Source organism: Telopea speciosissima, chromosome 2 (assembly GCF_018873765.1).
Source record: "Telopea speciosissima isolate NSW1024214 ecotype Mountain lineage chromosome 2, Tspe_v1, whole genome shotgun sequence".
Classification (NCBI taxonomy): Eukaryota; Viridiplantae; Streptophyta; class Magnoliopsida; order Proteales; family Proteaceae; genus Telopea; species Telopea speciosissima.
The window spans coordinates 10296913-10323577 of record NC_057917.1 but is presented as its reverse complement, the minus strand read 5'-3'; the positions used below and the strand labels follow the sequence as shown (position 1 = coordinate 10323577).

At 39.0% G+C, this 26665-nt stretch overlaps 2 protein-coding genes across 4 annotated transcripts in view; both read left to right on the top strand.

The window, feature by feature from the left end:
• The first annotated feature begins 1501 nt into the window (after positions 1-1501).
• On the top strand, positions 1502-2737 carry LOC122649892. The gene has a single exon (XM_043843148.1). The coding sequence runs from the start codon at positions 1584-1586 to the stop codon at positions 2619-2621; it is 1038 nt and encodes a 345-aa protein (XP_043699083.1). The 5' UTR covers positions 1502-1583; the 3' UTR covers positions 2622-2737.
• A 4594-nt stretch (positions 2738-7331) lies between these two features.
• Positions 7332-26665, top strand: part of LOC122651324 (alpha-taxilin) — a 48343-nt gene continuing 29009 nt past the window's right edge. The window contains exons 1-4 of one of the 3 annotated variants that reach the window (XM_043844676.1): positions 7332-7447; positions 7481-7860; positions 10936-11024; positions 26156-26270. In XM_043844676.1, coding sequence (XP_043700611.1) covers positions 7353-7447; positions 7481-7860; positions 10936-11024; positions 26156-26270 — 679 coding nt within the window. In that variant the 5' untranslated portion in view covers positions 7332-7352. Of the gene's footprint in view, positions 7861-10935; positions 11025-26155; positions 26271-26665 lie in introns of all 3 variants that reach the window. The other 2 variants (XM_043844674.1, XM_043844675.1) reach the window with 2 other exon arrangements.

Here is a 26665-nt window from a genome sequence, read left to right as displayed (position 1 = left end):
ATACAGTATATTCGGTTCAGTTGCTCAAACCAGTTATTGTAGCGGCATAATTGGTTTATAAGCGGTTTAAAAATAATGACTCGGTTTAAAATCGAATCCAACCATTTAATAAATGATTGTACTTTTTTCAAACTAGAATCGAACCATTTATTAATCGGTTTGACGGTTTCAATTTAACGATTCAATTCAATTTGGATAAATGTTTCTATCTACATTTGACACCCTTATCTTCAATCTCCTTGGACTGTTTGGAAATTGAAACACCACTCAAAGTTTAAGTTGCATGGAATAAACCGGGTCATAATCAACCCTTAGGAATGGTTGGATTGGAATCTTAGACTTGTTAAATAGTTTGGAAGGAAATGGATTAAAATCCTCTCCAATTTTCCCGTGGTGGAGTATGATGCAGTTTGGGGTAAGGATGTAAATGGATAACTGAAAATCCAAATCCAATCCTCATGCGTATTCGTTTAGGGACATCTATATTCGTTTAGAGATATCCAGAAAAAAATCCAAATACTTACTAATAAAAAAATTAAGTAAACAATGATCTTGAGGATTTTTTAAGATTCAATAGGCTCCAAAATATGAAGAAAAGCGATCATGATCTAATGGATTGAAAATGAATTGTATCCGCTAGGGGAGGAAGGGTCGGGTTACACAAAGCAGAGATGTAAATGGATGATTAAAAATCCGAATTCGATCCGCATCCGAATCCGTTTAGAGGTATCCGTATTCAGAAAAAGAATATCTAGATTTGATCACATCCGATTTGTATCCGATTTGTTTCAGGGTGGAGATGTCAACATCTGACAGACGTGACATCCAACAATCCAAGCTGCACAACCTCGATTTTTTTTCTTCTTGAACTCGGCACCATTGGATATCGCACCTGTCAAGTGTTGATATCTTCACCTCAAACTGCACCGCACTACACTTTTAAGGAATTAGAGAGGAAATTTTTTTTTTTCCGTATGGAAATCAACCGGATCGGGTTAAGGAGAACCAATCCAATGTGTACCGAATGCAAAGAACCAATATCCATATTCCATATCTAACATTTTCTCCTCAAAGAAACCTAGAGACTAGAGTGTCCATTACCTCTGTAGTTGATGTTAAGTGTTGCAGAGTTACAGTTAAAGGAAGCTAAGAAATAAACAATAATGTTAAAATAAGTGAAGAGAACCTCAGAAAGTGAAACAGAACCTGTTAAACTCGAAATAGAAAATTCCAGATCCGATTCACCCATCCGTGCGACTTCTTAGAAAAACAAATAGAGAAATATATAAAAACATCCATGTATAAAGATAGCAAAATTGAGCCTTTCTTAGCGTTACAACTCACTAGTCAAGGCAGAGCAACGAAGGGACGAAGCAGAGAGAATCATAGAGAAAGATATTTGGGCAAAGCCAGAGCTTGTCGGTGATGGTTCGAATTCGAAGATTTCAAATGGAAAAAGCTGCAAGACGGAGCTGCAGATAAGAGAGGAGGAAAGAGAGTAGCCGAACGACTTCCACTTCCATCGCAGATCGCAGCTTTTTTTTACTTCTTTTTTTTTTTTGGTTTTCTGGTTTGGACATTAAATGCGGCTCTCTTCGAAACCCATCTCGAGTCCAGGTCGTGCAGACAAGTTTCCGCCTCCATTAACAAGGTTTCTGAGAAGCAATGTGGGAAGTAGAAGCAGGGGAAGGTCTCGTTCAAGCCCTATGTTTGTGCGAAAGAAGAATGCTTCTACGGCCGTTGAAACCCAAGAACCCTCTTCCCCTAAGGTCACCTGTATTGGGCAAGTTCGTGTACGAAGATCCAAGCAAGCTGGGGCTAAAAAGCCCAGTCGAAGCAGTGCCACCGCCAGCAAACGCGGGTTTCGGTGGATTCGTAAGGCTTTTATGTGCAACTACTCCGTCAGAAAACTCAAGCCTAAGTCGTCTCGTTCTCGTCCTATATGGCGGAAATGGTTTCTGTTTCTCCAAGTGGGTTATCGGAGAAAAGTCGATTCCGCCAAAGATTCTGTGGTCGGAGAATCTAAACGAGAAGAAATCGATGAGGATTCTAACCGAGGAGACGAAGACGAAGAAGAAGAAGAGGAAGAGGAAGAGAAAGCAAATGTTTTTGTTTCTTCTTCCCCACCGAAAAACGCTTTACTGCTCATGAGAAGCAGATCAGCTCCATACCGAGCTTCCTCTCTGGCTAATCGATTCTGGGGTTCACCTTCTCCGATTGAAGATGCTGGGGATGGTAAGAAAGAGCAGGAATGCGAAAACCGCGTCGAAACCGAAGACGGAAAAGAAAAAGAAGAAGAAGAAGAAGAGAGACCCACATCGGGAAAAGAAGTCACTTGCAGAGATTCGGCTGCAGAATCAAGAAAATGTTCAGAAACAGATGAAAAGTTAGGATTTTCCGATGGATTTCAAAGCTCAAGCAGTGAACGAAGTACCAAAACCACCGGAATCGGCATTGTACCGTCGAAACTAGTGGAAGGAGAATCTGTCCGGCCATTGGTACTAACCAGATGTAAATCAGAACCGGCGAGAAGAACAGAAAAGTTCGATCCAGAGATGTCATTCTGGAAGAAAAGAAGGTTGCGTTTGGGTGAGAGATGTCCACCACATGTTTATGATTGACTTTTAAATTATCTTTCATTTCTCTGTTTTTGGTTACTTGGAAGTCATATAAGTCTCAGAGAGAGACAAACTCTTTTCACTGTCTCACACACACACACTCTGTCTCCCACTCTTACCGGTCTTGTTTAATTCTTTCTTAATTTCTCTGTGTTTTCATTTTTTAATTAACATTTTTTTTTTCAAATTTGGGTGTAAGAGAGAATCTCTAAACAAATAGTGACATATTATTTGTATTTTAAGCTTTGGTAATGGTAATTAGTGTACTAAGGTATATTATACAAAGTGTTTAAACCCATTAGTCCATCCAGATGACTTCATGGCTGGTGCGACAGTTGACTCGGGAACCAAACTGTTTGAATTAATTTCTCTTCTCCTGGGTGTTTGTGTTTGTAGATTAATAATGGTCAGATGGGCAGTATGCGCCCACACTGAGCTCTTGTTGAGTTTAAAGGGTGTACTAGTATTTGCTTGTTTATTTATGAGTAATTTACATGTACCTCTCCTGTAGTTTGATTCAATTACAAGAAACCCCGATGCTTATTTGAACAATTACATCTGGACTTATGAAGGTTGATAGTGTTAGTGAGGTGTAATTGTGTAAAAGATAGTTTTGCCCTTTCTTTTTTCTTCCTCCTTGTGCGACCCCTTTCCTACAACTCCGCACCCACCGGATCTTTATCACCTCCAGTTTGCTGACCGGCCCAGTTCCTCAGTTCCTCTAACAAAGGGGGGCTGAAATGACCTCTCTACCCATGCCCAAACACCCTGCCCGAGTGGGGTCCACCATCCCCCTATTAGAGGAACTGGGGAACTGGGCCGGTCAGCAAACTGGAGGTGATAATTTTCCCACCCACCCCTGTCCGTTCCACCTCCCATCCCTGCCCCCACTCCCTGTTGCCGGTTCCACACTTCCACCATTATTAAACTCCAACTCCAACCCCTTTCTTCTTCTTCCTCCTCTTCTAAGCTGGAACCCCTTCTTTGCAAAATTTTATGGGTAATTTACCACCTCTGAGGTTTGACGAAAGTATAGTTTTACCCCCCCAATTTTAGATAACTCTGTGTACCCCTGAGGTTTACAAACGTTAACACTTACACCCATTCCGTTAGTTTATGACTAAAAACGTTAAAAATACGATATGAACCGATAAAGTTGCCCTTGGCAATTAAAAAAAAAAAACCTATAACTCATCTTCCCCAAATCGATTGGGGAAGATGAGTTGCAGGTTACTGAAATAGTGTCGTTTCTAAACAAGAATTTAGGGTTTATTCTTGTAAGTGTTCATGAAATCAAGATAGAACACAGGGCCATAAAAGTGATACCAAGTTGAAGATTTTGACATAGAATTAATTATAGTTGTGCGTGTGGTGTTTTCAGCTCTAATATTTAGAAGAATTGGTTTAATGCTGAGTCAATCATATTCTTCTTTAAAGCTTTGAAATACTTACACTAATTGGAGGTTTAATGCTAAGTCAACCTTCTTATATACATAACTATGTAAATAGAGATAATAAGATGAATATTATAATCTAGTGGGGGATTGTTAGATCGATTATAATAAGGGGTTTCAAACCCATTAAAAAGAGAGATTAAACGGTCATGACTATTGGAATAATCATGACCATTTCAGTGAATGGTGGCCAATGAATGGAGCATTGCAGTGAATGATTTCCAATTAATGAATTCCAATAAATGGGTTCCAATGATTGGGTTTCCATTGAATGGGTTCCAGTGAATGGGTGCCAGTGGGTCTATATAAACCAAGGCTATTCAGCCATTCGATACATGACGTTTTTAGTTATTCTCTCTCTCTCTCTCTTGCAACCAGAATCTCTTTAGAATTCTAAGTTAGTTCTTCAGTGCTTTGTTGCATCTTGAAGGTGAATTTATTTCAATCGTGTGGGGGCAAATATTTCTTTTAAGACAGCGAATACGCATTCAATGCAGTTTATCGTTTCCTTCTCCAAACGGAATCTTATCTAATAGAAAATAGGTACCAAAGAGAAACATTGTCTATAGATTAGCCCACACAAATGGTTTAATTGTATAATGATGTACTGGGGCCATGATTTGCTTCAATTCTCTATGGATAGGATTACTAAATAGTAAATACACAGATTTCAACTGAAGGAACGGCTCAGAATAGTCATCATCTTTTTCAATAGTTGAAATCTTTAGTGCACATGTTATCAAAGGACTTATTGCAATGAGATGGTCCTGATAATGTTTACAAGACGAGCTTGATAGGGGTTTGGATTATTTTGTACATATAATTTCTTTGTAAATACTCTAGTGCATGTCACCTAATGCTAGCTGCTTGCTAACTTCAAATTTGATCAAATGTACGCTAATTTTTCTACGTGTCTAAACTACTTATCTTTAGTAAAGAAAACTATCAAATCTTTTCTCACTACATATTATGGATGACAATTCATTGTGGTTCAAGTACGTAAACAAATTGATCTAAACCGGTATTAACCCAATGCTGAAAAATAAAAATAAAAAATCTAACCAAAACTGACTGAAACCTGAAGTTCCTTAGTAATTTGATTTCGAACTCACTCATTCTCAAATATAAACTGATTCTGCACGATCAAAACCAAGCCGAACCGATCGTTTGCCACTCCTCTGTGTGACGAAACAGGAAGGGACCCACAGTCTTCACCGAGTCTCTCATGCCTCACGAAAAACCCATTCCCCATTACGCTATTATTTTTGTCCATACTCCACAGTCCTCTCTCTATTTACCAGAGAAGATCCGAGCCAAGGTGACAAATTTTTGCCTTTTGGGTTTGGGTTTGGGTTTGTCTAAGCATTGGTGAAAGGGTGAGTGGTGGCAGAACGTACGCTTTCCGAACCTAATCTCACGTCCTTCATTTATAACCATAGATGTTACTAGAAGTTAGTCTGAACCATTGATTTATTTTAACTTTAATAACCAGTTCCCAGCTTTTACGGTAACACTCTCTCTCTCTCCACCACCTCCTCCTCCGCCATTAACCCCAAGCAACACCTCTGCTACTCTGTCTTCCCCACTCTCCACAACACTCCATCCCCCTACACCTACTGCGCTGCCCCAACCCTGTATGTCGTTTCATGCGCATCCTACTCATCTCTGATTCTTTTGCGATTAATTTCTGTCATTTTTTCTCTCCCCTCTTAGATCTGTAAATCACAAGTTTGAGTGTGTATGTGTGAGAGAGAGATATGCAGTTCTCTCTTTACTTTTCATGGGTTTTGGTTTTTTTCGTGAGATTCAAACAAAGTGAAGGATATCTTACAAAGAACTAAGAAGGCTTTTGCAAGGAGTTTTAATTTTTTGATTACAGCTTGGGTATTGGGGTTTTTTCTTGTCTTTTTTTGCAAAATCGGAGAATCCAAGCATCGAATTTTTCATCTTCTGCATGTTATTGTGCTCATTTTTTAATAGTAATAAAGTTATTGTTTTGGCTTTATACAATCCGAGTTGGCTTTTGAAGAAGACTCCTCTTGGTTCATCTCGTTCGATCGCAACTAAAGATTGTAAAGAAAGACACCATACTAGTTCGTTGTTAGGAATTAAATTTCTTCGAATTCATAATTTGAGATGCAGATGATGTCCAAAGATGAGCTTCCAATTCCCACTTTCGTCAGAGGTTTTGCTCATTAGAAAACCAAATCCAACCTTAACCCTGCCCCAAATCCCCAAAACCTCCCTCTAATATCTCCAAACCCACCACTTTTGTTTGTGTCTGGAATTCATGTTCTCAAAACCAAATGCCAAGACCCTCGTCTTCAAGGCTTTTCAAGGTGATCAACCATGGCTTCCCCAATGGAGTTCATCTCCAAAATAGAATCTGAAGGGTTATTCTCCATACCACCGCTTGAGAAAGAGAAAGCTGGCCCTATTGAAGCAGGGAGGTTGCACCGATGGAAGGGGGAGTTGCAAAAGAAAAAAAAACTGGTCAAACGGAGATATTGGTTGCACTGTAGTGGGGAGGAATCCGGTGAAGGGTGGAATTCCAGTTGGGAGGTTGCGCCTGTAGATAAAAACGGCAACAGACAGTCTCGGTTAATTGAGATAAAAATATTCAACGACTGAGATTTAATTGAATAAATCAATGGTTGAATTTAATCAACGTACTGCAAAACTAATTTTATCCACGTACTGCGACCTTTTAAAATCGTGATTTGGTAATTGTTAGTTAATACCCGTTAAGACCAGCTGCTGACGCTTGTTTCATTTTTATTTGATTTATATTTATATTTTCGTTTTCTTCTTTTTATTTTTTTCTTGAATAAATAGTTTGTTCCCTCCGAAGGACCAATAGCAGAAATTTTCGTCAGTAGAAGAACATCTCGAACGATCAATCAGTCGCCATCTACGTCTCCTCCACTTCCTCCCTTCTCTCGGTCGTTGCAATTTCATTGATTTTATTGTCACGGATTGTTCCTTCCATTTGTATCGATCTCGCTTCGTTTGATTAAAAATTTTCGTAACCGGTAAGAAACTAAGAACAGTTTTTTTTTGCTTCTATTATTGTTAATGCATGATCGAACTCATATGTCGACTACTACTGTTCGGCAATGGCCAAGTTTTTTCTTGACGGAAATTCAGATCGATTGATTCAGCTACTTCTGTCGATCCTCAACCCCACATTTAACATTAGACGTTTTGGAGCACGTGGCTAGGGTTTCTGGTTTCTTCGTTTTTAATCGGTAGCTTTTCTCATGCTTTTTTAACTTTGAATATGAACACTCGAGAGTTAAATTGCAGTGTAATGGAGAACTCGCCTGCAAATCAACTTCCTGAAGTGGATTCATTGCCAGACGGTTTTGTCGAGAGTTCAGCGGAACCAATGGCTCCTCGAACTCCAACATCAGAACAGGAGAAGAATGACGCAGATTACAAGGACACATTGTCGGAACTTGATCTTTCCAATGAATCCAGACATGAGTTGGCTTCGGCTTCCCCTGACTCCTCTGCGGTGAATGATATTCGATTGGCCGAGAGCAAGGCCGAGACGACAGAGAAGACTAGGACGTTCCCTGTACCATTGTCTGAGAAGGATAGCCTCGACGCTTGTGGGGATTCACTGGATGCAGCCGGGAAGGTTTGTGTCGGAGACAGTGAAGTTGGATCAAACATGCATGAAATGGCCAACTCTGCTGCGGAGTCTTCAGAGATGGTGTCCTCATACAACGAGCTTACCACGGATCCATCACATATTGAAGGGGCCTGCCAAATTTCCGATAGACGTAACTATCTTTACCGTGAATGCTCTTTGCCATTTGAATTCCTTAATTTAAAGAACAGGAGCGGTAAAGAACTGTATTTTCCTGCAGGAGGAATAAAACTCTTGGTTTCTTCGCTTTAGTTTATTTAGAAATCAGATATATTTATTCTTCTTTTGCGCATAAGACGAAGGCAATGACTAATAAGAGGTGGCAAGAACAGCCACCGGAAAAAAGTTAGGAAAAACAGAAAGGGAACCCCATCCTTGAGTCAAATTTTATGACGATGGAGGTGGAAATGTCCAAATTTACTTCCATTTTTTAAGCTTTTGTCCTGTACCAATGGAATTTTGTTTTCTCACCCTAATGCTAACTCGACCTCAAACCAGAGAAGATCTCTCACTAGGATCAATAAAATAGGGAGAACAAAATTGAATAACTCAACTTTTCTTTATTTCTCTTTTTATGTTTACATATGAAAAAAGAACATAAAAGGATATGGAAGAAGAATAATGGGATATGGAAGGGGGATAGGGTACTCTCTCAGTCCAGGGTCTCTCCCCCGCGGCCTCTCACCTTTGCTGCTTCCCACAGTCACCCCCCTCTCACAGCTTCACGCCATAGCTCTCTATTTTCTTCAATCGTCAATCGTCCCCTGTATTCGGCTTTGCTCCTTATTTATATAGAAGAATGGGTTACAAAAATAGAAAGTATTTGCTAACAAGTAGCTTACAACCAAAATAGAAACTTCCTATAAAAATTTAGCTGCCATACATCAAAATAGAAACTTCTATTTTAGAGAACAAAATAAAAATAGTAACAAACTGAAATTAGAAGCTACCTAAGACTCTATTGCAATGAAATGAAATCTACTTTCTAAAACTGAAAATAGAAACTAAACTATGGCAGCATTAAGATAGAATCTTTCTCCACTTGATGGGCGCACAAGATCTTCTAAAAAGCATCCCCCCACACAAGGCAAATATGGGCTGTGACACTGTTCATGTGAACATCATGGTGAATAGTGTTTTGGTCTTGTTTTTTTCATATTTCGATCTACATCACACCATTTTCTTTTCTTTTTCCCCTATTTCATTTCATATTCTCAGCACCAAACTTTTGAAATTTTGAATGTGATGGGGATTGAATAATTTTACCTAGAGGAATGCTAGCACTTCGAAAGAGTTAGCCTACAACTCTATGAATCTGCACACTTACACATGGGCTTTGAAAAGTGTGAAAATCAAAAATTAAAATTTCAGAACCCACATGCACAAATGCAGATGAATTTATTGTATGGTAAGAAATCCATTCGTAGTGATTGCTTTTCTCTATCTCATGAATGTACTGTGCGTGAAACTTGTTCCTTGGGGCTTTTTGGCTATGCATTGCCTGAGTTGCACCTTGGGCCTTAAGCCTCCCTGCTGCTGAAATATGGTTTCCATTACTTGAAATTTGATCAGAGAAAGAGACTGTTAGATTATTTTGCTAGTATGCATGATATGTTTGATAGAGTAGCAGTGTGAAACTGGATATCTGTTGCCAATTCCATCAATTGGGATAAGGTTTAGCTGAGTTGAGTATGACAGATTTCTGCCATTTGATTTTTATTAGATAATGCTTGATGGTTAATGTAATCTTTTAGATTTCCTTACCACAAATGTAACCACTGTCCAATTGTTCGGGCATCTTAATTAGTTTTGTATAATGCAATTCTTATATAATCTATGAGAGGGCGTACCTAGTGCACGAGGCTCCCGCCACTGCGGCCATGGGGAGGGAGGGTCATAATGTACGCAGCTTTACCCTCGCTTCGCAGAGAGGCTGTTTCCCAACTCAAACCCGCGACCACTTGGCCACAATGGAGCACAATGGAGCAACCTTACTGTTGCACTGAGGCCTGTCCTCTATTCTTATATATTCTATGTTTAACAAAATCAATAGGAATTATCCCAGGGAGAATAAAATCTATTTTGAGTTAGATTTTGATTTTGATTTTTGAAACTATACCTCTTGTTCTTCTTTCAGCCTGAATAGAGTTATTAGGGTGAGAGGTGCATATGAATTCACCTAGGTCCTCCTTGTGCTTGGGGCACAAGATGCAAGGTGTGGCATGCATCTACCTAAAAGTGAGTCACAATTTTTAAAGTTTTATAGAAAATATTAAAATACAGTGAAAAGAAGTATAATGCTCTCAAATAACTAGGAAACTATGAGTTATCCATTAAAAAAAAAAACTATGATACTACTCATCGACTCCCTCCATCCCAAAAGGATTTTTCCTTTGACCCACCCCAAAAAAGATTGTTTTCTTCTGTGTGTTGTCACTGTCTCAATATGTTTGTTCATGGTGTTAATCTAGGCATGGGTGTATTGTAGGGAAAAAAGAGTTGTAGGAGTGGGGTTTAATGCTTTGAAAAACTCAACTTAAAATGTGTTTTCTTTTAGACAAGACTTCAATTTGGGAAGGGAGCATGAGATAGTCTACATCAACATTTCCTACATGTTGATGTATTGCTAACTTCCGCATCTGTGGGGCTTGCAGAATTTAATATTAAAAACATTAGCATGTTCAAGAACTATTGTTTTTCGTTTTTTAGAGATTAGGATTAAATTTGATTTGATTTTTGGAGTTCCTATCAGTAGGATGATTGAAGATGCCAAGTTGATTTTATTTTCTTATTCTTTTCCCTTTCCAAGGGGTTTTGTGCTGATGGAGTGGTCCAGATCAAATGGATGACGGACTGCGTGTACAGCATTGGGATTGGGCTCATTACGGATGATGGCTTAGGTCCATCACACAATTTTATTACTGTAATATTGTTGTCCTATGAGTAATATCCTTCTGGCTGCCTTCTTAAGGTTCGTAATGAAAATATGACTTGTTGTGTTTAAGATTATAAAATTTTTCGCATGCATGGAGAGAGGAACTGTGATGGCTAATAATCTGGGAAATCTTTGAATGATGTATATGAAACCTTACAAAATGTTCTAGAACTTATTTGGCATGTACATGATACATAGCATAATTAGTATATAGCTACGCTGCTTTGAGTTTTGACATTGTTATCTTTGGTCTTCCTGCCTTTCACTTCACAGTAACTGAAGGTTGCTCAGAGTTGCAAGCTACCAATCTTAAGGAAAGATCTGCACCAGAAAACACTGAATCTCAGAGGAACCGAAAGCTAGTAAGTGGTACTCCGTTACTTTAATGCAATTATTTTTTTTCTTGAATATTGAGGAAATATGTTAATCAGAGATGATGTTATGCAAATGCTTAGCTTGTGAATAGCCAATTACGAGTTCCTTCCATTTCTTGTTAATAAATGGTATGATGGGTGTTTCTACACTTGAGCAAGGTTGCATCATTTCAGTTACAACTGAAACCAACATATTTTGGTGGAAACTACTATAATTTTTAGATGAATTTGATTGAATTATTGAAGTCACCAAATTAAATAGGTTTCAAGAGATACTTTTGGTTTCAGGCCCTGTTGAAACTAATATATTTTGGTGATTTTGACCAAATTTGTTTAAAATTGAGAACCATTCATTGAAGTACAAGTATGTTATGTCAAACTTCTAATGAAATTGAACTTGATGGATAAGTTTTTTGTGTTTTTAATTTACCTGTTTAGTGTTTATTTCCCCCATGGGAGATAAACTTCTACCTAAAAAGGGTTCATATTAATTACGGTCACAAGAAGTAGTTACACAGAAGGTGTGCTTACAGCTGCACAAAAAGTTTGGCATCCAGATTGTATATCCTCCACAGTGTACTGACTAAGATCACTACAGTCACAGCCAATACAATCATCGAAAGCTCTCCTGTCTTTTCTAGCCATTAGCACCAAATGACAGCAGCTGGAGCCATCATCCAGAGCTTCCGCTCTCATCTACTCCATGCCTTGAAGACCAGGGTCTGAGGACATCCCTGAGTGTGCCAAAGCTGTAGGAGCTCGACCTCAATTTTCTCTAGTTATGAGTAATGATGGAATTATATTAGGGCCTTTTTTAAACAGCACCCTGGCCAACCTGGTTTGAGTTGCAACCGTAATACATTATATTCTAATAATATGTATGGCTTCCTTTCCCAATTTAGGCTCCTTGTGGTGTGAGGAAAATTTCCTTGAATCTTGGTTGGTTTTTACATTTTAGTATGAATGTCGTAAATATTGACACCTATTAGAAATCTAGACAAATACTGATACATCACTTTGGGCTCAAGTGAAGCCCAGGAGAGAAAAAATGCAGCATAAATAAGCAAAATACTGTCAGGACTTGAGAACCCAGATTCAATCCCATATAGATCTCTGAAGATATTGTGTTGTTCTGACTTGGCAACCTTTTGGCTAGGGGTGCGTGCAATTTTGGGTGGTTACCCAGGTTTTTGAGAGGGCTGGGCTGGCTTGATCAGGTTTCAGGGTTGGCTTCGGCTGAGGAAATGAAACCCTGAGGTGATGTAGATCTGAAGACCTATCGCAGGATACCCAAGAAGGGACAAGCCTAGCGTGGCCCAGTTAAGGACCCGATTTCCGAATTTTCTGACTTTGTGCCTGAAGAGCTACCAGATGAGTTTGCTACTGATGCGTTACATACAACACACAATTGATTTGTTACCTGGCTCAGTGGTACCAAACTTACCAGCTTACAATCTTAGCCCTATGGAGCATGAAGAGTTAAAACGATAGGTTGATGACTTGTTTACACAAATGGTTCATTCAGAAAAGCTTAAGCCTGTGTGCCATATGACATTATTTTCTTCTAAAAAGGATGGCTCGTGGCCCATGTGTGTGGACAACTAGAGCTATCAACAAAAATAACACAACTTAAGTACTAATTCCCTATTCCACAACTTGATAATATGTTAGATAAGCTGTCAGGAGCTAAGGTCTTCTTAGAATTGGACCTTGGGAGCGGTTATCACCCAGAGATAATTAGCCAGGAGACAAATGGAAGACCGTGTTTAAAACCAAAGATGGATTGTTCTAGTGGAAAGCCATGCCTTTTGATCTAACTAATGCACCTTGCACTTTAATGAGGATCATGACATAGGTACTTCGTCCTTTTATTAGTTGTTTTTGGTTGTTTACTTTGACGATATCTTGATTTACTACAAGCATCCAGATGGCCATCTTGATCATTTAAGACATGTCTTTAGAATGCTCCGCTTTAAGAAACTCTACATCAATCTCAAGAAGTGTTCTTTTATGCTGTCTAAGGTTATATTTCTTGGATTTATAGTATCTTCAAAGGGAGTTGAAGCTGATCCAGAGAAAGTTAAAAGCATTCTTGATTGGCTAACACCAAAGACCATCACTGAGGTCCACAGTTTCCATTGTTTAGCATCATTTTACAGAAGATTCATCTATAATTTCAGCGCAGTCATGGCTCCGACCACTGAATGCCTGAAGCAGAATAAAAGCAAATTCGAATGGACTGTAGCGGCAAACAAAGCCTTTCTTCTTGTCAAGAAGAAGATGACAGAGGCATCCGTATTAGATCTACCTGGCTTTGATCGAGTATTCGAAGTTGCTATAGATGCTTCACACTTCGGTCTGGGAGGAGTACTCATGTAAGGTGGACATCCTATCACTTTCTATAACGAGAAGCTTAATGATGCCAAAGGATGCTATTTGACTTATGATCTGGAGCTCTATTCCGTAGTCCAAGTGTTATGCCATTGGAGGAACTATCTCATTGTTAAAGAGTTCATCCTATACATTGATCATGAGGCGCTTAAGCACCTTCACTCTCAAAAATCGAGTGGGAATCAACATGCCAAGTGGGTGGCTTATCTACAAGAGTTCACATTTGCTTTGAAGTACAAAGCTGGAAAGGAGAATATTGTTGCTGACAGACTGAGTCACAAAGTGTTGGCACTTGACACCTTTTCAGCAAATGCAGTTAACATTGATCAGATACAAGAAGAGTATACATCTGACAAAGATTTCACCCAAATTCATCAAGAGTTATAGCATGGCAGACAACACCCAAAATATTTCATCCATGATGCCATGATGGGTACTTGTTCTTGAGGACTCGACTATTCAATCATAACTCATCCCTATGACATCACATTATTCAGAGTTACATGGGGTAGGTTTGGGAGGTCATTTCAGAAAGGACAAGACTCTTTTTCAGGTCATCGATTGATACTACTAGGCACATCTATCAAGGGACGTCAAACATGTGATTAAAAGATGTTGAGTATGCTAGCCTGCTAAAGGAACTAAGCAAAAAACATGTTTATATGCACCTTTACCTATTCCTCATGCACCTTGGGGGAGGTCTTAAAGGTGAGCAACAAGCCCCCAATAAGGTAAGATACCAGATTTATAAGCATCCTTGGGTTCCAAGTGGAACCCTAGGTCAAAACCCCCAACCTCAACGGCTTCTTCCACAAATCCAAAAGATTTTAAGAGGAGAGAGAGAGGCTGTTCAAGAACTCACCTAAACTGAGTGGCCAAGTGTTCCGAAGGCTGAGCTCCATGGCCCAAATCTTCCTCCAATCTCCCTCCTTCCTTTCCTTCTCTTCTTTCTTCTTTCTTCTTTCCTTTCTCTTGTTTCCACGGCTCTGGGTACGTTGCTGAAGTTATGACCATTTAATGGTCATGACCATAGTTGTTATGGCGTCACGGCGATCCAAGTCGGTGGAGGGGTGTCACGTCAATATATCAACATGTCGCCCACCATGGCAACGCCATGGCGAGCATGTCGACCATGTTTTATTTTTTATTTTCTCTATTTTTAATGTCATTTAGTATGCTATAATATATGTCCTATAACATAAAAAATCAACATGAAAGTGTACTACTAATATACTATGGTTTAATTCATGAAAGTGTAATATCCATTAGTGTATATGAAAGTATGAAAATATAGATTAGCCTATCAAATAATTGAAAGCAATAGTAAAAATCAAATGATAGGCTAAGTGGCTAACCTATTTACTGAAGCTTGATAGCAATAGTCTTTCTTCAGTGTGTGTGATTTGGGGCAAAGCAACCTGAACAAAGTAATAGGTATATATTAATATATATGAATTTGATGAAAGAGGAGAGGAAATTATGTATTCTAAAGCAAAAAAATAATTTAAGATAGATAACTGAATATAGTAATCAAAGATCAAAATTTAAAGTCAAGTAATCAACCAAAATACCAAATATAGATAACCTTAAGTCCTTAACTAATCTTCAAAGATCAAAGTTTAAAGTTCAAACTTCAAAGTTTAAATAATCCATAATATCCAAAAGGACCAAAACTAATTAATTATCATATTCATCTAAAAGATCTGCATTTGGCAGATTTTCTTGTCGTGGCTCTTCGACACCATCATAGTCATTTACGACATTCTCGTCGTCATTCACATCATCTTCCTCTTCTTCCTCGACTTCATTTGGTTCAGAGTCATCCTGAACATTAGCCATCCTTGAGCTACCTCTCCCTCTACCATGTCCACGGCGTGAATATGTCACATCGACTCTAGAGGTTGATGCTTGAGTTCTCCTTGGTCGGATGGGGGCTTCAATCGATGCCCCCATTGCTCTACCAACATCGTCCCACGTGAGATCATCATTGGGATGGACTAAATCTTCCATTGGCTGGGTAACCATCCACTCACTAGACCAATCTAGCTCATCAAGAATTAGTGGATCATATTTTTTGTTTTTGCCTTCCAGCTCATGTCTTTGTTGAAACCTTTCTTGGGGGCGACTATTGTATTGAACATAGACTAGATCATTCAAACGAGAATGTTCCAGTCTATTCCTCTTCTTGGTATGAATCTGAATTCATAAACAAGAGAGAACAAAAAAGTCATTTTTCAATAAAAGACATAACAAAAGTGAAAAAAAAAGTCTAAAAAATAAATTAAATGTAAATGTAACCATGTAAGTTAATACTTACAAACTCAAATGTGCTCCAGTTGCGCTCGCAACTAGAAGAAGAGCAACAGAGGCCTAATATGCGTCGTGCAAGCTTTGAAAGCTCAAAAGCACGACCTCCATTTGTACTCCACCGAGTAACTATAAAAATATAATAAAAAAATTGAATTAATAGTAATACATCATAGACATAGTAGCATACAAAGTAGGTACAAACTAAAAATACCAAGTTACTTACTAGGATTTATGGTTGTCCGTTGTCTAATCGCCATATCCCTCCTGAAAGAACCCTTTGAAAATCTATAATCATCAATTTTCAAAGTTATCTTGTCTTGTATAGAAGGGTCATCCACCAGTCTGGTCATGACATCAATCAATGAGATGTGTAGATTGACAATCAGTTCGCCATTTTCACTTTCCTTGAACATGAAAAATTTTCCGGGATTAAGAAATAGTGCGGCCCCATACAATGGACGTTCCATCTGACACTCCCAACGCCTGTCAATGATATTTATAATTTTCTTCCAGAGCCGTTCTTTATGTGATAAATGTTCACGGATTTTCTTTTTTGCCTCTTCCATAGCAACATAAACCTCAGCCATAGCAGGCCTCTCATCACCATCAACAATCCTCAAAACAACAATAAGTGGCTTCGATGCTCTAATAAAATCTTCCACAGTGTTCCAAAATGGTACAACAAACACCGTTTCTTCCACTTTCTTTCCAGCCTCTGTCTTTGACAAACTGGAACCCTTCCACTCATCAGAAATAAACAAATGCTTCAATGCATCTTTATGCTTAACCAAACTCTGACATGTTAAACAAGCAGTTGCAAATCTAGTAACTGCAGCTCTCACAAGATCCTGTTGTCCAGTTCTTTTCCTCATTGCATCAAGAAGACGTGTGTGCCTGTAGATGAAGGTGGTTATTTTTTTTGCCTTACCTATCACATTCTTAAAGTCTTTCAGACCACCTATATCCTCTAACATTAGGTCTAAGCAATGGGCTGCACAAGGAGTCTAGTATAGCTTTCTTCTCTTTTCCGTAAGCATTTTACCAGCCAACTTATAATTTGAAGCATTGTCAGTCACAACTTGAATGACATAGTCCTCACCAATCTCATCAATTTTGCTATCAAGCAATTCAAATAGCATTTGTGCAGTTTGAACCATACCAGATGCATCAACAAATCCCATGAAATAAGTCCCCTCTGGACAGTTAACGAGAAAATTAATTAAGTGCCTTCTCCGTTTATCCGTCCATCCATCAGACATAAGAGTGCACCCATACTACTTCCAATACTCTTCATATTTTTTCTTCATCTCTGCAGTTTCATTCACAACATTTCTTAACAATGGCACTCTCACTTGATGATATGAAGGTGGAATATATCCAGAACCATATTGTGCAATAGACTCGCACATCACCTCAAAGGTCCTTGCCTTAATAGCATTGAATGGGATACCTTGATGATACATCCATTTAGCAATGTGATAATCAACTCTGGCTTTTTGTTCTGGTGTCCTAAAATGGTTCTCTATAGTAGTCTGAGTAGAACTACTATTAAGCCTCTCATTGACTACTTGCTCAGGAGTCCGTCTAACATGAGCATCCATGGGACCCTTTACTTGAGGCTGAGTAACCTTTCTTTTCTTAGCAATTGTCCCAGAGCTAGGAGCCACCCTAGCAGCTGTAGGAGTCTGGGATTGTCCTTCTAGTGTATCTTCTGATTGTATTTACCCTCCAACTTCTACAGCATCATCATCACCATCATCATCATCCAATACTTCTGTAATCTGTTTCTTCTTTTTTTTATTTAGAGCTTCCCTCATCACTTGAGAAATAGAATCATTAGTCTTGGTACACTTAGTAACGTCTCCATATCCACCCACCAAATGTTGCTTCAATCTTTTAATTCCACAACTCATTTCTTTGCCACAAAGGGTGCATTTAACAACATTCTTGTTTGTTAGATCTGGCCAATACCCAAACTTCCACCCAGGGTCATTTGATTTGGCCTTTCTTGCTGGGTCTTTGCTTGGATCATATCCTGAAGTAGCTCCAGTACTTGCAATATTTTCACCCCCACTACTATTTGGTGTAGAACCATCCATTAGTTGAGTGAAAGAGACTACAAAGGTAACAAAAAAAAAAAAAAAACAATTAAACTGGTTTTTAGCATATTAACATTAAGCTGAACTAGGATGGAAAACAGTCAAAACACAAAATCCAAGTACCATAGTTGTCACGGCGTCACGGCGATCCAAGTCGGTGGAGGGGTGTCACGTCGATATATCGACATGTCGCCCGCCATGGCGAGCATGTCGACCATGTTTTATTTTTTATTTTCTCTATTTTTAATGTGTTAATAGATGTATACTCAAGCCATGTTTTATTTTTTCTCTATTGTTTCTCAAGTTTTAAGAAGAAAATTCAGAAATCGAAGAAGAAATCGAAGAGGGAAAGAAGAAATCGAAAGAAATCGAAGAGGGAAAGAAGACAGGAAGAAGAAATCGAAGAGGGAAAGAAGACAGGAAGAAGAAATCGAAGAAGAAATCGAAAGAAATTGAAGAGGGAAAGAAGAAATCGAAGAGGGAAGAAGAAATCGAAGACAGGAAGAAGAAATCGAAGAGGGAAAGAGAGTCAGGAAGAAGAAATCAAAGAGGGTCGCCATGGCGTAGGTCGCCATGCAGCCCTCTCCAGCGCCAGGACGCCATGACAACTATGCCAAGTACTGGTTTTTAGCAGATTAACATTAATGGATGGAGGGGAAAAAAAAAAACTGAAATTATGGAGTTGAATATGTGCTTGCTGCTGTTGTGTGTGTGACACTGTGAGTCTGTGACTGACACTGTGAGTGAAATCAGTGAATAGTGATGGACTACTGGCTGTAATAACTATTAAATCCCTCCCCCCCTTTCTCTCGACTCTCTCCCTGTCTCTGTGTGTGTAAGTGTAACTGTGTATGTGTGGGCCTGTGGCTGTGTGCCTGTGTGCAAGGTAAGAAGAAGAAAAAATAAAAAACAAACACCTTCTCTGTGATTGTGCAACCCTGCAACTGCAAGGCAAGAAGAAGGAAAAAAAAAAAAAACAGAGATAGTTCGGTTGTAATAAATCCCTCCCCGGTTCTGTCTCTCGACTCTCTCCCTGTCTCTGTGTGTGACAGTGTGACACTGTGTGTATGTGTGCACTGTGCAGGGCACGAAGAAGAAAAAAAAAAAATACATTCTCTGTCTATGTGGAAGCTGCAATCGCAAGGCAAGAAGTCCCAAGTCTCATGATCAAAGCAAGCTAGTTGCAAGGCAAGAAGAAGAAAAGAAAAAGAAAAAGAAAAAAACCGAGAGGACTATGGTCAGAATTCACTGACTGGAATAAATCCCTCCCTCCTCTGTCTCTCGACTATGTCCTTGTCTCTGTGACTGTACAAGCAAAGAAGAAAAAAGATAATAAAAAAAAAAAACCGAGAGGAGTCGAGGACTACTAACTGAAATAAATCCCCCCCTCTGTCTCTCGACTCTCTCCCTGTCTCTGTGTGTGTAACTGTGGCTATGCAAGGCAAGAGAAAAAAAAAAAAAAATGATACTACTGGCTGTAATCACTACCGGAGGCTGGGAGGAGAAGAACTGAAGAAGAAGTTAAGAAGAAGAAGAGGTCTGCCTGGGAGGAGAAGAACTGAAGAAAGTACTGAACTGAAAAATCGAGTTGCCGGAGGACTGGGAGGAGGAAGAAGAACCAAATAAAAAAAAAATAAAAAATTTACTTACTTGGAGTCCTGGAGGTTGCCGGAGAAGTTCAAACTTCGAAGGCTGCCGAGAGTTGCAGGAAGCGAGGAACACAAGTTCCGTTGCCGGAGTCACGATCCTCTGTCTCAACTCTCACGAACTATTCCTCTGTCTCAGTGTCTCACGAACTCCTCTCGATTTTCCCTTTTGCAATTTCTATTTTCCCCCCATTAGGGTATATGACTAATGTTATTATGTTTAATATTTTTAATTTTTATGATAATGTGTATTGCAGGTGTAACTTGAAAAGTTACACCTCCAATACACATTAACGAAAAAGCATCTAAGTTATTAAATGGTTTTAAAAAATATATATATATATAAGCCTGACTTTTATACATTAAATGTTTAAATATCGATCAACATTCCCATATATCGTGGTATGGCGTCCATGGCGACGCCATGGAAGCCATATCGCTCGATATTTATACATATATCATGGCGGACCTCGATATGCCCTTTCCCCCAGCGCCAGGATGCCATGGCGACGCCATGACAACTGTGGTCATGACTTCTATTTATAGCTAGGTTTAAGTGAGGGCTTGTTTGTTTGGCCCTTAAGTTCAAAATTCATTTTTTTTGTTTAAGTTGGTTCCTTAGGTCCGCTTTTAAGGTCCAACATAAAAAGAACAGAAGAGGGTGGGGTCCACCATATCTGGGGACACCACAACGAAGTTTGAGACATGGGACAAGTGGGTCCCATAAAACTTTACCCAAAATTAAGTCTTACAATACGGGTGGATTCACCCCTGTGAGTCCAGTCCAGGGTCCAGCCCTGCAGTAAAAGGGTAAACCAAGGGAAATAATCCTCGGACTTTGGCCCACCCTTCGAGGGTTACGAAGGGAGCACGTACACATAATATTTAAGGCTTAAATGCTCACCTTCATGCGGTCACATCGCCCATCAGATTGAAATTCCACCCTTTTAATCTAGTTATCCCCTTGACTTCCACGACCCAAGATCACAGGTGTTGACCGTTGGCAGCGTCCCAATATTTATTAATGAAAGTTCAACTTGGCCCAGAGAATTAGGGTGTATTTTGAACGCGGGTATAACAAGGAATATGTACATTCTAAAGGTATAAAACTATAATTCATAAATGTAATGCCATGCCACCCACCAGGGTTTAACTGTTGTCTAGCCTCTACTGTAGCTTTTCGACCGAAACTTACTGTGGTCTCTCTAAAGTATTAGATCTGTTTTCATTTCAAATTTCAAATATTGTTAGAGGCATCAGTATTTACTATTTAGTAATTACATTCATTTACTTACTACCAAAGTATCAAGTTCCATACTCTCACCTCATCATTGCACTCAGCCTGTGTCGATGCATTGGGCTCCAACTTCTCAATAACATTTTGAAGTGCATTTGTCAAATTTGTGTCTAGCCTAAGATCATACGAGTACTGATACTTTAGATTCAGATAGTATGCTGGTAAAGTGGATGACTCAAGTGCTTTATGTAATGTAAATGTAAAAACTCATGTAAAGTGTAAAGTATGTTGAAGTGTTGAACTCACCAGCTTTATGTAATGGATGACTCAAGTGCTTCTTCCATCGCTCATCAACGATGTTAATGTATGACCTTGCACTCCGGGGTATCGCAGCTCTGGCCATTTCCTTCATCTTCTGAAGGACATCATAAATGTGGGGCAAGGTAGGCTTCTCCTCTGTATAAACCAACCTTAATTCTGCCACCACTGGCTCTACTATGGCAACAACTTTAAGCAAGTCCTTCCAAAATTGTTCACTTGCAATGGTCTCTTGTGCTGCCCTCCCTTCTTCTGAATTAGACCCCTGCTAATCAAACCATTGTTCACTTGCAAACATAGATCTCAGACCTATCTTCTTCGTCCAAAAGCTCTTCAATGCAATATAATTGGTGGCAAATCGAGTGACACCAGGCTTCACTAAATCACCATTGCATTTTTCCCTCATCATGGCTAAAGCATAACCATGGTTACATACAAATGTGGTTACTTGTCTTGCCCTCTTGACCATACTCGCCACCAAAGTTTTCTTCCTCATGCCCTTGAGCATTAGGTCAATGGAATGTGCTGTGCATGGAGTCTAAAAGAGGCGGATCCTCTTACTCTTCTTGTTAATCAACTTTTCTCTAGCTTTTTTAAACTTAGTACCGTTATCTGTTACAATTTGGATAACGTTCTTTGGTCCTATATCATCCACCACTTACTTCAGTTGCTTATATAAGTATGATGCATCCTTTATATGCTTCGATGCATTGATAGACTTCAAGAATACTGTCTTCCCATTGCAACTCACCATGAAATTGATAATGGACTTTCTAGTAGGTCCAGTCCAACTATCAGCCATAAGGGTAACCCCATACATCTCCCACCTTGGCTTCAGACCCTCAATGTACTCTTTCAGCTCATCTATCTCCTTAGGGAAATATACATTATATAATTCGTGTGGTGTAGGCCCCTTCCATCCTGGGCCAGCTCTCCCTGCAGCGTCAAGGAATGCATGGTAGTATGTTCCTTGTGCTACATTAGCTGGAATGCCATTGTAGGACATGAACTTACTAAAGGCATTCCATGCTTCCTCTTGTTTACCACCAAACACTTGCGGGATGGTTGGCTGGTAGGCATCTTGTTGCCTAAAAAACTGATGGATCCTACTAAAAAATGGGATCCGGGGAATATACCCGTGGTAGGGTTGGGGCCCATAGGATATAGGGATTTTGTCTTGTGTTAGTGCTTCTCCTCCTCTCATCTTGGTCCACTGGTGCAGCTGAGCTAGATCCACTAGCTCCTAAATGCAAACTTTGTCTACTCTCTGCCAAAGTCTGCCGGTAAGTTCTCCACTTAGCCTCTGATTCGAGCTCACCAGGTGAAGGCCTATATTCAGTATCATCTCCACGTATCTCTACACCAGGCTTCTCTAGCACTGCATCATCAAACTCTTTTTGTTGCCTTTCCCTCTCAGCTTTCTTTGCTCGTCCTCCTCTCAAGTGTTGTGCCATGGCCTGTTGCACTCGGTAAGGAACATTTGCGCATTTGGTAACGTCCGTACTTGTACCAGACAAATGGTTCTTTAACCTAGTGGCTCTTCTAGATAACAACTTTCCACAATAGTTACATTTGGACTTCTTTTTATCTTTGGACATCGGGACTCCATTTTGCCATGTTATATCAACACGGTCTCCCATTGTGTACCAAGTGTTTTACTTTTTACACTGTTACATAAGAAAGCATGTATTAGTAATTATTAAAGACTTAAAGTAATGTATTAATGACTTAAAATATTGTATTCGTAACTATTAAGCATAATGTCAAACTACTAGAACAATCAAATAGCTATATCTTATTTATCCCCTAACCCCAGTATTTATTTCTTAATTAAAAATAAAATTTAGAATTTTTATTAAAAATTGAAGTATAAAACATTATAATGTAATGATGTATTTGACACCTTTTGAAGTTGGACATTATGTACATATGTTGGACATAATTTTCCAGCAAAAATAGGTATTTTTCCTTAATATTATATATTTTTGAAAATTTTAATAATATTTTTATTAATTCTAAAAAATAAAATAATTTTTTAATAGGTGAAAAAACAAAATAACTCCATGAGGCTGTAGAGCATCCAAAGTTGTCCAACATACATAAAAATCACTTCCAAACAATCACTATTCATCCTATTGTTTTCAATTTCTTTTTTCAAAAAAATCATTTTTTTTTGCAGAAAATATAGTAAAAAAAATAACAATAGAAAAAAAATTCGGACTCCATCAAGGGATGGATTGCCCGAAGTTATGTAATATATCTTAAAATGACATGAATCTACCAAGGTTTGAACAATTTTTTTTGAAAAAAATAGATTTGGGGAAAAATAGTTTACCTTTGAAAAATCCTTCAAATTTGAGATGAATCTTGAAGATGTGTAGCTGAATCCTTCAAATGTGCAGCTGAATCAACTCTCCCGCAGGTTACAACTTCAAATCCAGAACTAAAATAACTCACAACCTTCAAATGGAGAAGAAAACAGCTTTTGGACAAAACTCGATAGAGTTCTGGCGAGTTGTATCGAGTTAGGTGACTTTTAAAGAGGTAGATGGGTCGAGATCTGGGTCGACCCGAGATCTCGACCGAGAAAGTGTAGTTTTTAAACTCGTATACCAACTCAACTCGACTTCTCAAAAAAACGAGATCTCGCGAATTCTCGAATTTTGATTGTGATGTCAAATCTATGAGGTACTTTTGGAAGACACTATAGCTGAAAACTAACACCAAACTGAAGTTTTCAATTGCATTCCATCCACAAACTGATGGACAGACAAAGGTAGTAAATAGAAGCTTGGGAAATTTGTTGAGGTGTCTCGTTCGAGATTATGAGAAGACATGGCCAGCCATCCTCGACATTGCTGAATTTGCATACAATGGCTCAGTGAACAAGACAATAGGATGTACTCCATTTGAATTACTTCTTGGAATTCAGCCTCAACTGCCTATTGATCTTGTTCCATTTCCACCCCAAGCTTGAATCAGCCTTGAAGCTGATGAGTTCTTGCGCCATACTACTATGGTGCATGCAAGCAGTTGACGACGGATAGCTTTAAGCAATGATGTGTATAAGGCTACAACTGATCGTCATCGATGATATGTAGAGTTCAAACTGGGAGACATGGTGATAGTTTGTGTTAATCTAAAGAGGTTTCAAACTGGTGCTAATACTAAACTCCACCCCATGAAGATGGATCCCTACAAGGCGCTGAAATGAGTGGAACCAATAGCTTATGTGCTTGAGTTGCTTGATAATATGTCCATAAGCAATATTTTTCAACATGGCTGATCTATACATATATGTGGGACATCACTTAGATGACGGTGATGCAGAACATATGCTGAGGCTTCCCCAATCATAGCCGCCTATTGATGAGGTCTTGGATGATACTTACAAGACAACTCAAAGTGGATTGGGTTATCATGGTCTCCTCGTCACATGGAAATGCCATCCAAGACTCGCAACACTTGGATCCGTGCAGATGATTTCAAACATCTCGATCCGGATTTATTTGAGACTATATGTCATTCACCCATTCATCGGAGACGAATATTTTTCAAGCCGGGAAGAGCTGAAGCAAATCTGAAGACCTACTGCAGGAGAATCGGAGACCCAAGAAGGGCCAAGCCTAGCGTGGCCCAGTTGTGTTCAGTTCTTTTTCCTGTTTTTAAGTTAGTTCTCTTATGTCAGACCTGGTTGGACCGGTGTTTTGTTTTGGGTCAATTTAAGTTAGATATTTCTTTATATCTTTATTGTTTTTAAGTCTTTTAATTTGGGTCCACATCCTTTTAAAGACCAGATAGGCTTTTAAAAAGATTTATTTGTAATTGGAGTCGGCTAGGGATTTCCTAAACCAACTCCAACTCTGTTTTATATTTTTAATATATAGAATGCGTTGGGGGGGGGTGTTCTTCAGCCCACGATTTGCCTTTGAAACTTTTGCTGTTCTGCTTCTTGCTTGGAAGAACTTCCTTGTGTTTGATCAGGGTGTGGTTGGGGTGTGATCCATCCAAACACCTTGTGGTGAGAAGCCTGGATGCATTGCTCTTTCTTTAATCTTCTCTAAGAAGCTGAACATTCTTACTATATTCAACTTCTGTTTTCTGCAATCATCAATCCAAACTGCCTGCTTTCAAAATCTGTCTTCAATTCCTGAGTCTGCTGACTAAATAGAGTCCTATTCATACTAGGATTGCTTGATTTTGGGAGTTCTATATTGCTGATCTCGATTCTGACGATATTGTTAGTGTTCAAGTTTTGTTCTCAGTTTTCAAATTTATTGACTGCTGACGGAAATCCTTTTACAAGTAGGTTTGGTTCTATACTTTCAATTGCTGAAACTGATATCTGTTTCTGTTGATCTGATTCTTCTGAGTTTAACAACATAGGTATCAATTTGGAGTTGGGTTTAATATTCTACAATCTGATAGTTCATCAGAATTTCAGTTTGCCAGTTTTGCCTTTTTCCTAATTGCAGTAGAAATTCTCCATAGAACCAGATCCACCAATTGGATCCTGCTGAAATTTTCAGAATTTTCTCATGTTGTTTGAATTTTGTTCTCTGTTTTTTATTCTGTTTTGGTACTGTTTTAATCCTTTAAATCAGTATTACATTATGAGATCCCTTGTGATTAGGTTGGGAGGCCTTCGGTAGCCCTTCCTAACCTGAACCAAGGTCTTACATACAACAGATTGTTGGTGCTTATGTGTATAGAGAGATATATATATCATTCATAAACATTACTAACCTAATGCAATTGGGTGGTGGGGGGGGGGAATGGTTTGGTTATGAGGGATGAAATATATTGGAGTTTTACCTGTGCATCCTATAATTTACAAATATAAAGATAAACAGAAGTTGGGAAATCATTAATACCCTGGAGACTCATACCCTGTAAACCCTTATGAGCTTGAACCACTCTTGTATTAAAGGTTGTGGGGCATGCATTTACTCTTCAACACTTTCTCTCAAGCTAGGATTGCCTCTCTTGCTGCCCAATAATATCAACTTACAGTCTTAGCTTCACTCTGCTTGTCATGTTCAGATGCTTGAATTTCTGCTGTTTTATCCAAGTGGGTAAAGTCAGTTCTTAATTTTACTGGTTCATATTTATTTTGAGACTCAGGAAACTGCTGAAGGAAAACGCAAAAGCGGGAAGCGTAGCTTGAAGTCTGAGAAGGAGTTCCTGGAGTTTACTTTGAAGTATCAACAAGTTATTGCAGAACGAGATGCAGGTAAATGGAGTAATTTTATCACCATGTTAAGGGTCTCTACATAAGGTGTCTGAAGATGATTTCTCTGTGGTTCAATAAAATACACTTTTGGTAAACCTAACTCTGTGACTCTGTCAGTAACTCTTTGTGGTGTTATGCCTTGAACATTTTTAATCTTGACAACATGCTTGTCAAGGCTCTGAGTTGAGGGATTGGACTGTCTGCTTGAATCACAATTTAGATTGGGAAAGATGATCTGATCTAATGAAATGATCTGGCAATTTGATGGGAGGATCATCCATTAGATTGACTCTGGTCAATGCTTGATGGCTTGGTTTCAATGAGTGCGTATCAAGGAACCCTCTAGTGTATTTTGAATCAGGCCTGACTTATCCTGATCTGGAATGGACAATCTT